Here is a 16,778-nt window from a genome sequence, read left to right as displayed (position 1 = left end):
ATAGGGGTGCATTGATTTTGGGTTAGGTTTTGATTTGCTTTGGTAAGCTACCAAGGCATTAGAACTATCTCAGTCTAATGGCATCCTTGTTTAATTATTTTAACATTTGTGATCATAGATGCGAAAATTCCAAATAAAAGGCTGATATCTTGGAGCTTGTGTTTTGTATGTCTTTTTTCCTTTTTCAAGCAATTTATATTTATTATATTTTCCAAAAGTCTGGGTTCGTAACAGATTGCAGATTTTATTTTTTGGACTTGAAGTAAATTTATTAATCTCATTATGATTAACACAGTAATTGATGACAATTTGCTAAGTGACAGTTTTTAGGAAATGGAGGGAGGGCAGGGAGACAAGATAGAAGAGGATTTGTTCCTATTAACCGTCCACCCAGTGTGGGTGGGTGAAAGCAGTAACCACACATCAAAGCCTGAGTTAACCCAAGCGTTCCTTCATGCAGGCGGTTCATATAAAGGAGTAAAAATCACAGTGAGCTTCTCCAGCTCTCAGACTGGCATCCTTCTCCCAGCTGGGTGCTCTTTCCAGAACACAGCAGCCCAAATCCATCGTGACTTGTTCAGACTTTTGAGTTTTCCTGAGGAGATCCAAAATATTTATTGCTTTGTGTTTTCAAGTAATTGGAAAAGGGTCAGAAAAAGGAATGAAGTTCATTGAATAACAAAATTTCTTTTCAAAAACGTTCTGTTCCCAGTTAAAATGAAGCATAGCTGCATCGGGAGCGTTTGCTGTGCAATTCTGAAACCAAACGAGACTCTACAAATCACTAACAATGAGCACATGGCTTCTACATAAAACCGCGTGAGAGAGGGACACCGTGGCTAGGAAGGTCAGCCAGGAAGGGGCTGCGCAGAGCCCACAGGGAGCCAGGGGCTGCTCGTGCTCTGGACCTACAGGTCAGCAGATCAGAGTGAACAGTCTCCTCCTTTCTTCCCCTGCTCCTGCAGTTACTGGCTCTGCAGTTGTGGTGGCCACCGAGGCAGTGCTGTCCCTGGCCAGGAGGGGACCTCCACCACGTGTCCCATCAGAGCTTCACAGAGCAGCCCAGAGATTTAACAGCCTTCTAGTTGGAGATTTCTTTTACATACCTGGCAATACGTGGTGAATTTTATTCCTGTGATTTATCTCCGTGGACCTCTCAAGTGCATCTAGAGTAAGACATTCTGTTTCCAGATATTGTTTTGGAATACTGAGGGTACTGAGAAAAAAGTGCCTTACAACTTGCTAGTTCTACCTGGAAGGAAGAAAAATCATCTTAACCACAGACTACTGATGCCTTGTGGTGATCAGCATAAGGGGCTCCCTGCTCCCACCAGGGCCTCCAAGAAGTCCTCTCAGTGGAGGACAGAGCACCTTACCCCTTACATGAAGGCACCCAGCACCCTGCTCTGAGTGGAGTCACCTGGGGAGCCAGGCTGCCACAGGTGCCAGAGGCCTCTTGTCTGGGCCTCAGCTGGGCCCCTTGTGTCTCCTTTCTCTGCCCCCAAGTTCTCTGCTGCAGAGCACCCACAGTGAGAGCCTGGGCATTTCCCTGGGGCTGTGACCACACTGCAGGTGCCCCTGGCCTTATTGACCCATTGGGGTGAGAGGGACAACGGAGACAGCCCTGCCTTTATCAGGGGAGGGGGCAACATCACCTTTGGCCTTGAACTGATGGTTGGAATGGGTAGTACAAGGGGCGGTGACACGTTTCAGTCCACAGAGGCCATCAGAAATGGCTTGTAATCCTGATCTTGTGCACACTTAGCTGTACACAGCCAAAAGAGGAGACTCCAAAATCAGAGAAATGGTCACCTGTAATGACCCAGAGTTGCAGATTCTCGACCCGGTGTGCAGCCCGTTATTAGCTTGGTATTAGGCAGCTTACATATTTATCAGGAAAACACTCCTAGAGCAAATCTTGAAAAAGATGAAGTAGCAGGAAAATGACAGAAGAGTAATTCATTTATGTAGTCCCTAGAGACACATCACTAAAATGCTTCAAGTCAAAGACCATCCCGCTGACAATAAACTTACAATAAAAATGGGATTATAATTTTCCTGAATTTTGGATAATCTTCAAATTTTCAAGGAACCACTGGTGATACTCCTGTGCTCGGGAGAGTAAAAGGTAAAGAGAGTGGCTCCCCTTGGTATTTTATATTGTCTCCCCTGGTTTCCGGAGATTCCTCAGGATATGGTCTGAATGGATGTTTATCAGCATGCCTATTAACCACAAGCAGAAACCTACTAGAAATCGGGGATCAGTGACCCAGTCATCAGCATACACCGCATACTGACTCAAGTATCTGCTTTGCAAATAGCCGTTATAGATACACAACACGAACGCCAGCGTACATGCGTATAGGAGCATCGGCTTTTCTCCTCAGATCAGAAACGGGAAAAAACAAGCACCGTTGCGCGTAGTGGAGGAGTAAAGTGGCCAGGAGGCTGCGGTTGGGCGCGTGGCGCAGGCGCTGCGGCAGCTGGTAGGTGGGGCGCGGGGACGCACAGCGCCCGTACGCCCAGCGCATCAGCTGCACCGAGCCCAGCAAGCCCAGCGCGCCCTCCAGGTAGGCGAACGCGTCCAGGTGGCACCCCTCGGCCGGCTCCATCGCGGGGGACAGCGGGCGCGCCCATGGCCCAGTGTCCGCGGCGGGCCACTTATAGAGCGGGGCGAGGGGCCGGGGGTGGGGGCTGCGGTTACCTGAGGCCAGTGCAGGCAGCAGACGCCAGGCATCGAGCCCCACCTCCGCCCCTTGCGGTCCGGAGGGCAGGCCAGATTGCAGATTTTAAAAAAGAAAGAAAGAAAAAAAACCTTTGTATTTAACCACAATTTGAGAAATACTACTCTAAAAAACAAATGATGTGATGGGATATTTACCTGGTCTTTGAAGAAATAGCTATGTGGCTTTCAGTATTGTAATTAATATGACCAAAGACTCCCAAGAAAATAAGATCGTATTTACATCCTTAATGAAAATTTCAAGGCTGGGGCACCTGGGTGGCTCAGTGGGTTGAACATCCGACTTGGGGTCAGGTCATGTCTCACAGTTTGTGAGTTCAAGCCCCACATCAGGCTCACTGCTGTCAGCATGGACCCTACTTTGGATCCTCTGCCCCCGCCCCCCCCCCCCCCCCCCAGTCTCTCAAAATAAATCATTTTAAAAAAATTCGAAGCTGGCTGTAATCTCCCTCCTGTAGCACTTGTTTGTCCCATCTTGGCCATATAGTAAAGATCAGACCAGTGTCTAAGAAACTGCAAAAGATAATATCTTTTATTCAGAGGTGCCCCTCTTCCACCTCTAACATGAGGGCATTAGTCATCCTGTGGGACATGCCTTACTGGCTGCAAACTCGTCTATCATTTGTAACTACCTTCACTTTATCATTTTGATTTAACGATCAGATCAGTTCCAGGGTGCCTGTGTGGCTCAGTGGGTTAAGCACTGGAGTTCAGCTCAGGTCATGATCTTGCGGTTTGTGAATTCAAGTCCCATGTAAGGCTCAGTGCTGACAGCTCAGAGGCTGGAGCCTGCCTCAGATTCTGTGACTCCCTCTCTCTCTGCCCCTCCCCTGCTCATGTTCTGTCTTTTGAAAAATAAATAAATGTAAAAAAAAATTAAATATAAAGATCAGGTCAGTTCCAGTGCCCCACATTTTAGATAACACTTACGGTTTACTCTCTACCCTCTCAATATTTGTCCCTTCAAGCAACTCCCAGACGTAGCAGAGATCACACTTGCACATTAGACCACCACATCTTAGAAAGTTATTATCCAACATGGAACAAGAAAGTAAAATTTCACAATGGTTGAGGCTAATACCACAAATTTGTATGTTACTTAAGCCTCTCTAATACATGCAGAGGGATCATCAATGGTAAGAAACAACTTTGGAGTGGGCACCAGTCATAGCATAGCTCTCTACCAAGCTCATTTAACAGAGACTATATTGGGAGCATTACATAAAATGGTTGCTCATGATGCTTTCAGTTGTTAAATTTAGTTAGAGGAGATATAGCAGCTGGTTATTTGGGAACACTAAAACAGTCATTAGTTATGCTCCAGAAACAGCTGCTGAAGCTTTGCCTTGGCTTTGATGCTGGCACTCTGACCCAAGCAGCTGCCAGTGCAGCTGATGTTAATCTGTATGTGTTGGTATACAAAGTTATTGGTACACATCAGTGGCTAACTTTCCATGGCTTGCCAAGCTAAGAAAAATGAAACTACTGACACTGAATTAACAGTGGCAAAAATTAAGAACTTTCATAAACATATACATTCTATAGGATCCACCCAATCCACTGCTAGGTATGTATCCAAGACAAATGAAAACGTAGATCTATAGAAAGACTTGTATACAAATGTTCATGGCAGCTTTATTTGTAATAGTCCCAAACCTGAAACAACCCAATTATTCATCAACAGGTGATTGGATAAACAAATTATGGTATGCTTACTCAGCAATAAAAAGAAACTGCTGCCACATGGATGGAGTCATGGATGGATTTATCCATGAATTCACAGATTCATGGATGGATTGATCACACAGTTGGTTAAGCAATTAAGTCTGTTAAGTATCTAAGCAAATGAAGCCAGATACCAAAGACAATGTCTAATTCCACTTATATAAAGTTTTGAAATAAGCAAAACTAATCTATGGAAATGGAAGTCAGAAGAATGATTATCTCAGAAGAGGATGGTTATTGTCTGGGAAGAATCCCTGGGAACTTTCTGAGGGGATGGAAATATTCTATTTCTTGATCTGGATAGTAAATACACAATTATATCCATATGATGTATACTTAAGATTTTTATATTTTACCATATGTAAATTATACTCTAATTTTTAAAAAGGGAAAGAGAGGGGCGCCTGGGTGGCTCAGTCGGTTAAGTGTCCAACTTCAGCACAGGTCATGATCTCACAGTTCGTGGGTTCGAGCCCCGTGTTGGGCTCTGCGTTGACAGCTCAGAGCCTGGAGCCTGCTTCAGGTTCTGTGTCTTCCTCTCTCTCTGCCCCTCCCCCACTCACACTCTGTCTCTCTCAAAAATGAATAAACATTAAAATAAATTAAAAATAAATAAAAATAAAAAAGAGAAAGAAAAAACCCTTCAGTCATTAAATAAATGGGTGGGAAAGTTTTAGAGACATGAGTCAGGGTAGAGAAAAGGGAAAAAGTAATGATGGGCAAACAGCCTGACACCTGTGGACTAATCAAGGGCCTACAAATATTTCAGACTTACGTATAGGCTTTAAGATATGAGAACTACAATAGGAAAATTAACATTTATAATCCAGTGTCTCTAAAATTCAATTTGGCCAGTTTAATTCTCAATAGTGTTTTATGTAGATATATAAAAATAATTTTGATGTAGGCTGCGCTTTTTATTGCATTTGATTTTAAGTGTGCTGAAGGCTTCATAAGTCCTGAAAGTTTATTTTGGTCTTAAAATAGCACTGCCCCTTCCTTCATTTCCTCTCTTCCTTCTGTTTTGTCTTCTTCATTCTCACACGTCTGAACTGGAAATAGTCTTCTACACCAAGGATCTTGGACTCTGCCCTCCACATTTTAACGTGGTTCAGCATACTCAGTCCTCATTTAACTCGTCGTGAAAGGACTTTTCACTAGGCCCAGTGGCAATTTTTAGGAAAGACATGGGATTCTTTCTGATTAGAGATCTGGCCCATTTCCCCTGGTCTACAGGCCTCAAAATAATCAAATTTTCTCACAAGCCAACCAAAATCTAGGTTGCTTTTAGGCAAACTTTGAGACCCAATACATTCAATGCAAAGGGAAAGTTTGATATAACATGATTAAATAAAGCATGTACCCATTCTTCTTACTTTAGCAAAACCCTGCAAACCCTTCCTAGTAATTCTTGGGGTATAGTCCATATAGAAATGGAGACTTCCAATTTATCCTTTGAAAATCATAGGACAACTAACAGTACTCTTGCATCAGAATTTCATCTGAAACTTCTGACTTTACAGATATTATATCTTAATCATAGGCTTAGGAAGTATGTGATTATGCTTGTTTTTTTTTTTTTTTCAGAGCTGCTTCTTTTTGAGATCATTAAGTCAAGTTTTAGGACATCATTTGGACTTGAGAATTATATGTAATGCAATTCTATTGAAAAGAAATATAGATACCTGATCCATGCCTCCTAACTTTATCTTTGGTTTTGCTGGGTTTTGTTTGATTCTTTTACCTCAGGTGCACATAGGGTTTTGGCTTTTTTTTTTTTTTAAAGATTTTATTTTAAGTAATCTCTGCACCCAACGTGGGGCTTGAACTCACAAAGCCAAGATCAGGAGTTGGATACTCCACTGACTGAGCCAGCCAGGTGCCCCACAGGTGCGTATAAGTTATATAAATAACAGCACTTCTACTTTAGGTTACTTAGCTGGTTAGTGTACTAGATTTTGATATTATAAAATAATATCAAGATTATATTTCCTATCCATTGATATCAGGCATGGCAATGTATAAAAGTGACATAGCCAGTTCAAAGCAGAAGCTTTAAGAGCTGTTGAATGGTTTCACCATCTCTTTTTTCCCTCTGCCACAAGACTTTTATGTTCTATCTAAGTGCTGCTTCTTCAACCTAGGTCCTGGAATAAAGGTGGTATGGAACAGAACAGCTGCCAACTTATAATGGACATGGATATGAGAAATAATTCCTTGTTGTTGTAAGTCCCTAGGCTTTTGGAGTCATTTGTCATAACATCATAATTTGTCCTAAACTGATCAACAAAGTTATTTATTTTAAATAATGTTATAGTACTCATGAACCCACCACCCAGCATATTATCTTTAACTTTGATAATAACCTATACGTTATTATATATAACCTCACCCTTACCCCTTCCTCTCCAAATGGAGCAAATATCATCCTGAATCCTGTGTTCATTAGTCCCTTGCTTTGCTTCTATGTAGTTTTACTGCATTTATATGTTTTGCTAAAAAGTAGATTTTTATCAAATTATTTTTTACTTTATAAAAAGGTCAGTTATATGTAATCTTTGGAATCTTTTCTAACATTATCATAAGATTTTCTGTACTGTTGTGTGACATTGCCATTCATTTTGACTGCTATATAATTAATTCCATTGTGAGAACAAAGCACTTTCTCCAGTTGATGGGCATCTGGGTTATTTCTGTGTTTTGGCTGTTGAGAGCAGTGCAACAATGTACATTCTTGTATATGTCTCCTGGTGTTCATGTGTAAGAGCTTATCTTGGGTGTATTCCTAGGAATGGAGTTCCTGGGCATGTAAATGTTCAACCACAGAAGATAAAATGAAATACTTTACAAGATGGCCTACTCATTTAAGTTCCTACAAGTAATTAACAACTGAACTTGGGAACACGCATCCTCTCCAACACTTGGTATTTGTATTGAATAGCTTCTATTTGCCCCTCCCCATCAATTCTGTACCCTTTTCACCCTACTCTATGCCCCAGAGGCTGACCTGTATGGATTTCATCAATGTCAGGTATGTATATAACAAATATACTTTCCTAATTTGTACCTTGTTTTTTGTAGTTTCTAGTTGCATCCATCTGCCTACCAGGAGATCAGAGAGAGAGACAGAGAGAGAGAGAGAGAGAGAGAGAGGAGAGTGAATGAGGCATTTATCTCCCCACCTCCTTTTTGTCTTTGTAGAAGTGTGGTATTGACTATGTCCCTCAGCTAAAAGTCTCAGCTCCTGACAAGCCTCCCTTCCACATAGCCCTCTCTATTTTGGGGTTCTGGTAGTCTCTTCCCCTGACTCCTCTCACGCTTAGGGTAATAATGGATCTCTGTCTCAGGATATTGTGGTTTCTCTATTACTGTCCACATTTTTATAAATAGTTCCTTTAATAATCGCTACTCAACTTACCCAATTTGAGTGATATCTATTTCTTGAAAGGCCTTGACTGATACATTATTGTTAGACTCTAAATTTCCTAATTGGGAGAATGTAAAATGATATTTTGCTGTGCTTTTGAACTTGCATTTCTCCTATCCTTAATTACATTGAATCTCTCTTCATATATTTATTGATCTCATACTTTCTTTTTTGAAATGCTTGTTTATGTTTCCTGTCAATATTCCTATTGGGTTGTTTTACTTTTATTACTGATTTTATTTTTATTTATATATTTTTTAAAGTTTATGTATTTATTTTGAAAGAGAGTGCATGTGAGTGGGGAAGGGGCAGAGAGAGAGGGAGAGAGAAAACCCCAAGCAGGCTCTGTGCTATCAGTACAGAGTCCGACGAGGGACTTGATCCCATGAACCATGACATCATGACCTCAGCCAAAATCAAGAGTCAGATGCTCAAATGACTGAGCCACTCAGTGGCTCCTTGCTTTTCTTACTGATTTTAGAAATGTTTGAAATATATATATTCTTTTTTTAAATTTTTAATGTTTATTTTTTTAAGAGAGAAAGAGAGTGCAAATGGGGAAGGGGCAGAGAGAGAAGGAAATACAGAATCCGAAGCAGGCTCCAGGCTCCACGCCATCAGCACAGAGCCAGATGCAGGGCCTGAAGTCACAAACCATGAGATCATGACCTGAGCCAAAGTCGGACACCCAACTGACTGAGCCACCCAGGATCCCCCAAAGTATATATATTCTTGATATCAATTCTTTATTAGTTATGTGTATGGCATATGTCTTTTCCTAATTTATAACTTTTTTTTGTTTTAAAATTTCATTTGATGGTGACTGAACACTTACAATGGCCAAATATATAAATTGTTTAATTTTTAATCAACAATTTGTGTGTTTTATTTTAAGAAATATTTTCTTACCTCAATGTCTAAAAGGTATTCAACTATATATATATATATTTTTTACCAGTGTTTTAAGTTTTAACATTAAAATCCTTCATCTATATGGCTTTATCTTTGAGTATTGTTGAAGGTTAGATCTCATCTTTTTGCCAAATAAAAAAAACAAATTTTCCAGCTCCCGATTAAACTGTTCCTTCTTTCTTCACTGGCCTGTTGTCTCCAAGTGTACTGGAATGAATGGCGGCCTAGATTTACCATATTCATGGATTCTAAGATTTACCATATTCATGGATTCTAAGATTAAGATTCTAAGATTCTAAGATTGTTCAATTTTCATGTAAATTAATAAATAAATTAAATGTAATCCCCCCAAAAATTTCAGCACAATTTTCTGTGGAAAATGTCAGGCCAATTCCAAAATATATGCAGAAATGCAAAGGATCTGTATCACTAAGGAAATGTGAAGAAGCTGAAGGATTTACATTTCCAGATATCAAGACTTGTGTTAAAGTCACAGTTGGGGAAGTCTGGGTTGCTCAGTCAGTTAAGTGTCCAACTTCGGCTCAGGTCATGATCTCACAGTTTCCTGAAGTTCAAGCCCTGCATCAGGCCCTGTACTGACAGCTTAGAGTCTGGTCCTTGCTTCAGACTCTATGTCTCTCTCTCTCTCTGCCCCTCCCCTACTCACTCTGTCTCTCTCTGTCTCTCTCAAACATTAAAAAAAATTTTTTTAATAAAAAAATAAATAAATAATATAAAGTCACAGTAAACAAATCTGTAGTTTGGTGCAAAGATAAGTAAGTAGATAATAGGACAGAATAGAAAGTCCAAAAATGGACTGAACATTTTTAGACACCAGGTTTATGACAAAGAAGCCACTGAATTTCAATAGTTAAATAATGGTCTTTTCATTGCATAGTGCTAAGTCAACTGGATATCTATGTGAGGAAAAAAATGAACCTTGATCCTTAGTTCAAATTATACATAATAATTCAAAACCAATAGCAGACCTATATGTACAAGGTAAAACAAAGTTTCTGGAAGAAAACATAGGGAAATGTCTTTATGATATTGGTACGGCAAGGATTTTTTTAAAATTTAATGTTTATTTATTTTTGAGAGAGACACAGAGAGTGGGGGGAGAGGGGCAGAGAGACAGGGAGACACAGAATCTGAAGCAGGGCCCAGGCTCTGTGCTGACAGCTCATGTGGGGCTGGAACTCACAGACCACAAGATCATGACCTGAGCCAAAGTTGAGTGCTCAACCAACTGAGCCACCCAGGTGCCCCGTGGTATGGCAAGGATTTTTAAAATTGATACAAGAAACACTGACCATAAAAGAAAAAAACACTGATAAATTAGCTGTCCCTAAGATTTAAGAAATTCTATTCATTAAGCGATACCTTTAAAAAAGTAAAAAGTCAAGCTAGTGGGAGAAATAATTCATATCTCTGGCAAAGAATATATATCCAGAACATATATCCACAAATTAATAAAGACATACAAGCCGGTAAATATGTGGACAATATACAATAGGCACTTCACAAATGAAGATACCTAAATGGCCTATAATATACAAAAAGATATTCCACATCATTAGTTATCAGAAAAATGCAGTGTTACAACTACACTCCCAGATGTCTTTTTTGCCATTGTTTTCATCAGAAAAGAATCCAAAGAGGGTCCATGCATTGACTGTTGTCTCTGAAGTCTCTCTTAATCTAGAATATTCCTTTGTTTTCACACCATTGCTTTAATTAATCAAACAGGTTAGTTGTCCTGAAGAAAATGCAACTTGCCTGATTGCTTCTGTTTCACATTACTGATCTTTTTCTCTACATTTTATGTGTATTGTTAGTAAATGAAATTAAACATTTGATTAGATTTTAAAAATTATTGGCTCTGTCTTTATGCTGTATAACATCAATTAGCACATAATATTTAGTTGTCCTACTTTGAGGCTGAGATTGACCAGTGATGAAACTGATCTTTCCACTTAAAATTAAAAAAACTTTTTAATGTTTATTTATTTTTGAGAGATACACACACAGTGCGACTGGGGCAGGGGTAGGGAGAGACAGAGACAGAGAATCCAAAGCAGGCTCCAGGCTCTGAGCTGTCAGCACAGAGCCCAGTGTGGGGCTCCAACCCACAACTGGGGGGATCATGACCTAAGCTGAAGTCTGATGCCTAACCAACTGACCCACCCAGGCGCCCCTGATCTTTCCACTTTAAAGTTATATTTTAGGGGTGCCTGGGTGGCTCAGTCGGTTTAGCGGCCAGCTCTTGATTTCAGCTCAGTTCATGATCTCATGGTTTGTGGAATCAAGCCCCACGTCAGGCTGTGCACTGACAGCATGGAGCCTGCTTGTAATTCTCTGTCTCCCTCTCTCTCTGCTCCTCCCCTGCTCATGCTCTTTCTCTCAAAATAAATAAAGTTTAAAAAAATCATCAGGGTGATATTCTAATAACTTAAAAAAAATAAAGTTGTATTTTATATAGGGTGACACGTTAGTATCCTAAAACTACCCATTTCTCAATCACCCTTTATTTAGGGTTTTGGTATTCATTGATACTTACCGCTTGAATCAGTTACTTCATTGAGGTTGTAAAATGTCGATTTTTCTAATTCTAGCATTCTTCTTACAATTGTTAACTAGAACTATTCTGTATAGAACTTTTCTTTATAAATTATTTAGCTATTTTATACCTTTACTAGGACTATTTGGTACTATGAAATACAATTCATATGGAGAAAGCAAAATAAAATTTTAATTCTCTTTAATTATGTTTTTTTTTATTTTTTTAAGAGAGAGTACAAGCAGGGGAAAGGGGCAGAGGGAGAGAAAGAGAGAATATGGGGCTAGATCTCATGACCCTGGGATCATGACCTGAGCCAAAATCAAGAGTCAGATGCTCCACCAACTGAGCAACCCAGGCGCCCCTAATTATCATGCTTTTCATATAAGAAGTTGGTACTATATATATATTATATAATATATATATAGTACCAACTATATATATATATATATTTTGAAAGTACCAACTATATATATATATAAAGGTTTTATATATATATATATATATATAAATATATATAAAATATATATATATATTTTGAAAGTACCAACTATATATATATATATATATATATATATATATATATATATATATATATATATATAAAGGTTTTTTTAATGTTTATTCCTTTTTGAGAGAGCACAGAAGCAGGGGAGGGTCAGCGAGAGGCAGACATAGGATCTGAAGTGGGCTCCACACTGACAAGTGAGCCTGATGTGGGGCTTGAATTAAAAAATGGTGAGATCATGACCCAAGCTGAAGTCAATGCTCAACCAACTGTGCCACCCACGTGCCCCCCCCAAAAATGAGTTTTGATTTCTTGCAGACAGTTGATCTTATGGATTTTCACAAATTGCTATATTTCAATCATCTGTAGTTGTTAGTCTTTTTCTTGTTAAAATTGTCTTATCTTTGGGGCCCTGGATAGCTCTGTTGGTTAAGGTTGATCTCAGCTCAGGTTATGATCTCATGGTTCATGGGTTCAAGTCCCACATCGGGCTCTGCGCTGACAGTGCAGAGCCTGCATTGGATCCTCTGTCTTCCTCTCTCCCTGTCTCTGTCTCTTCCTCTCTCAAAAACAAGTAAGTATTAAAAAACACTGTGTTATGTTTGGTCAGTAAGAGTCCTTTGAAGATGATTCCTGTGTCTTTTAAAATGACCCCAGTAGTCTTTGATAACTTTCCTGTTTTCTGATCACTGAGAGTACCTATGCATTTTGTAACTGATGTGTGGTTTAACTGCAATGTGATGAGTGCAGTTTAAGATATCATCTACTGGTATTTGGTTGATACTTGCTTTTTTTTTCATTGAAGTCTAATTAACATACAGTGTTACATTAGTTTCAAGTGTGCAATAAGATTCACCAATTCTATACCTTACTCAGTGCTCATCTGTCGCGACCGGCGCGGTCACACCGAGGTCAGGGTCCTGAGGGTAGGGGAATGCAAGAAAAAAAGAGAGAAGAGAGAAAGTTTGGGAACAGGAGGCTCCCCTGGGCTGATGGCCCAAGTGACGGCTTTATTGTTGCTGTACACAATCTTTTATAATATAAGACTCTTATGGATCAGGTCATTCTAAGAATAAACAGGTTTCACATGATCACTGCCAGCCAAAACATTTAGTTCTGTGTACCTTGTGAACTTTCTGAACGGGTCACAAGACCTTGTTGATAGATTGCTAGCAAAACACAGTTCCCATGTTTGTTTCTATCTGACTCGGGGTAGAAAAAGGGAGGTAGCATTACTGCCAACACCTGCAGACCACAGGCTTCAGGAACTTTCTCAGCCTTGACAAGGCTTTCGTATGCCCTTGAAAGTGGGGGAATGGGAGGGGGAACCACCGGGTTGGCTTGAGTCAACAGGGAACATTGCTCGACCCGGTCTCAGCCTGGCACCGGGGCCTGGCCCCCCACACTCATCGCGGTAACTGTACTCTTAATCCCCTTTATTTCACCCCCCCCTCCCCCTTTCCTCTGGCAACTACCAGTTTGTTCTCTGTATTTAAGTGTCTGGGTTTTTTTTTTTTCCCCTTTGTTTTGTTTCTTAAATTCTGCATCAATGAAATTGATACTTTATTATCAACTTCCATAAATGCTCCAGGTTTGCTTGGAAAGAATGTATATTTTGAAAGTTGCCAGCTGCATGTGCTAGATATGTCCCAGTAGGTAAAATTCATTAACTGTGCTATTCAAACTATCTATAAGCTTAATAACCTGTCTGCTTGATCAGTCACTTAGAACAATTGTAAAATCTCCCATCACTATAGTCATTTTACCTGTTTCCTCTCTTCATTCTCAGAATTTTACTTACTGCCACTTAAACTACTTTTGTCAAGGTCACCAATGACTTTAACACTGCTAAATAACTGAATGATCAGTTTCTCAGTCTTTTTATTTGACCAATTAGCAAAATTTGATAAAGTTCATTACTTCCCCCTTCTTAAAACACTTTTTATTCACTTTGCCTCCAGTATATGACCGTTTTTTGGTTTTCTCCTAATTCCCTAGGTCTACTTTCTTGTCACCTATGCTGCTTCCTCTTTGCTTCTCTGATCTCTAAATGCTGGAATTCTGCCACACACCCGCCCCGCCCCCCCCCCCCCCCCCCCCCCCCCCGCCCCGAGGTCAGTCCTTAGATCTCTTCTCATCCAGTCCATTGGCTTTAAGTACAATTAATATCCTAACAACTCATGAAAGTATATCTCTAGTCATCCTTATCTTCTAGATTCCGTATCCATATATCTGTCTAGTAGGATTCTGTGCTTGGAAATCTAGGCATATCCCCTTGTTCATCTAGACCCACAAAACAGCTGGTACGACAGATTTTCCATCTCAACAGATGGACATTACATCTTTCAAGTTGATCAGGCCAAAGATCTTGGCAATAGCTTTGATTCTTCTCTTCGTCTAATGAACCACATCAAACCTATCAGCCAAGTCTTTACAGCTCTACCTTGAAAATGTCTCAAGAAATTTACTACTTCTCAATACATCAACCACTATCACACAGATCTAAGTAACTTTTATCTGAAGCCTCTTGATTTGTATCTCTGGTTCCACACTTGCTCCTTTATTATAATTAGGTCCTATAAGACAATTTTTAAGACAATTCTTTTAAAACTTAAGTCAGATTGTGTTAATCTTTTGCTTAAAGCCTTCCAGTGGTCTTACAGTTATTACAAAACAAAACCTAAACTCCTTCCTAGACTCATCTTTAAGGCACTACCTAATCTGGCTCTCAATCTCTTTCTAAATTTTATCAATTACTACTCTCTTCTTAATTTACTCTAACCGAAGTCCTACTCCTTATCAATACTTGAATATATCAGGCATGCTCTCACTGAAGGGTCTTTAAAGATTCTGTTCTCTATAGTTAAGTGTTCTTTATCCAAATTTCCCCATGACTTATTCCCTCACTTCCTTCAGTTCTCTACTCAAATGTCATCTTCTATTTCCACTTTTTGTAGTGACAAATGGCCTTATTTCAGATTAATCCATAAAAGATAATAAACTTTGGTAAAAGATCTGTATGCTAAAAACTATAGAAAGCTTATGAAAGAAATGGAAGAAGTCACAAAGAAATGGAAAATGCTCATGGACTAGAAGAACAAATATTGTTAAAATGTCAATGCTACCCAAAGCAATCTACACATTCAATGCAATCCCAATCAAAATGGCACCAGCATTCTTCACAGAGCTAGTACAAACAATCCTAAAATTTGTATGGAACCACGAAAGACCCCAAATAACCAAAGTAATGTTGAAAAAGAAAACCAAAGCTGGAGGCATCACAATTCTGGATTTTAGCCTGTATCATCAAGACAGTATGGTATTGGCACAAAAACAAACACAAAGATCAATGAAATAGAATAGAGAACCCAGAAATGGACCCACAAATTTATGGCCAACTAATCTTCAACAAAGCAGGAAAGAGTATCCAATGGAAAAAAGACAGTCTCTTTAGCAAATGGTGCTCGGAGAACTGGACAGCAACATGCAGAAGAATGAAACTTGACCACTTTTTTTACACCATACACAAAAATAAATTCAAAATGGATGAAAGACCTAAATGTGAGACAGGAAACCATCAAAATCCTATAGGAGAAAACAGGTACCAACCTCTTTGACCTCGGCTGCAGCAACTTCTTACTTGACATGGCTCCAATGGCAGGAGAAATAAAAGCAAAAATTAAGTATTGGGATCTCATCAAGGTCAAAAGTTTCAGGGGTGCCTGGGCAGCTCAGTTGGTTAAGCGTCCAACTTTAGCTCAGGCCATGAACTCACGGTTCATGACTTCGAGCCCCACATCGGGGTCTATGCTGACAGTTCGGAGCCTGGAGCCTGCTTCAGATTCTGTGTCTCCCTCTCTCTCTGCCCCTCCCCTGCTCACACTCTGTCTCCCAAAAAATAAGCATCAAAAATTAAAAAAAAAAATCAAAAGCTTCTGCCCAGCAAAGGAAACAATCAACAAAACTAAAAGGCAACTGACAGAATGGGAGAAGATATTTGCAAATGACATATTGGATAAAGGGTTAGTATCAAAAATCTATAAAGAATTTACCAAACTCAACACCTTAAAAACAAATAATCCAGTGAAGAAATGGGCAGAAGACATGAATAGACACTTTTCCAAAGAACACATCCAAATGGCAAACAGACACAGGAAAAGATACTCAACATCACTCATCTTTAGAGAAATACAAATCAAAACCACACTGAGATACCACCTCACACTGGTCAGAGTTAAAATTAGCAGTTAAAAACTGCTAAAATTACTCTCAACAATAGCCAAATTATGGAAAGAGCCTAAATGTCCATCAACTGATGAATGGATAAAGAAATTGTGGTTTATATACACAATGGAATACTACGTGGCAATGAGAAAGAATGAAATATGGCCTTTTGTAGCAATGTGGATGGAACTGGAGAGTGTGATGCTAAGTGAAATAAGCCATACAGAGAAAGACAGATACCATATGGTTTCACTCTTATGTGGATCCTGAGAAACTTAACAGAAACCCATGGGGGAGGGGAAGGAAAAAAAAAAAAAAGAGGTTAGAGTGGGAGAGAGCCAAAGCATAAGAGACTGTTAAAAACTGAGAACAAACTGAGGGTTGATGGGGGGTGGGAGGGAGGGGAGGGTGGGGGATGGGTATTGAGGAGGGCACCTTTTGGGATGAGCACTGGGTGTTGTATGGAAACCAATCTGACAATAAATTTCATATATTGGAAAAAAAATAAAAAAATAAAAACTGCTAAAATTAACGACTCAGGAAACAACAGATGTTGGTGAGCATGTGAAGAAAGGGGAACCCTTTTGTACTGTCGGTGGGAATGCAAACTGGTGCAGCCACTCTGGAAAACAATATGGAGGTTCCTCAAAAAATTAAAAATAGAATCACTCTATGACCC

The 16,778-nt window shown here is 39.6% G+C and overlaps 2 protein-coding genes and 1 long non-coding RNA gene across 4 annotated transcripts in view; 1 reads left to right on the top strand and 2 right to left on the bottom strand.

The window, feature by feature from the left end:
- ZNF568 (zinc finger protein 568) overlaps positions 1–16,778 on the bottom strand; it is an 84,034-nt gene that overhangs the window by 24,104 nt on the left and 43,152 nt on the right. The window lies entirely within an intron of this gene.
- LOC122234068 (3-oxo-5-alpha-steroid 4-dehydrogenase 1-like) lies at positions 230–2,612 on the bottom strand. The gene is given in 4 exon segments (XM_042969096.1): positions 230–595; positions 1,107–1,252; positions 2,249–2,404; positions 2,406–2,612. Coding segments are annotated over 3 exon segments (459 nt in total). The 3' UTR covers positions 230–595; positions 1,107–1,156.
- On the top strand, positions 2,480–8,471 carry LOC122234074. 2 transcript variants are annotated; one of them, XR_006211794.1, is made up of 4 exons: positions 2,480–2,570; positions 6,613–6,693; positions 7,258–7,499; positions 8,433–8,471. It is a non-coding gene; the product is annotated as an uncharacterized LOC122234074 (long non-coding RNA). The 2 variants fall into 2 exon arrangements; XR_006211795.1 differs by lacking the exon at positions 8,433–8,471 and having other exon boundaries at positions 2,482–2,570; positions 7,258–7,539.

This window comes from Panthera tigris, chromosome E2 (assembly GCF_018350195.1).
Source record: "Panthera tigris isolate Pti1 chromosome E2, P.tigris_Pti1_mat1.1, whole genome shotgun sequence".
NCBI lineage: Eukaryota > Metazoa > Chordata > Mammalia > Carnivora > Felidae > Panthera > Panthera tigris.
This window is presented reverse-complemented; position numbering and strand designations above follow the sequence as displayed.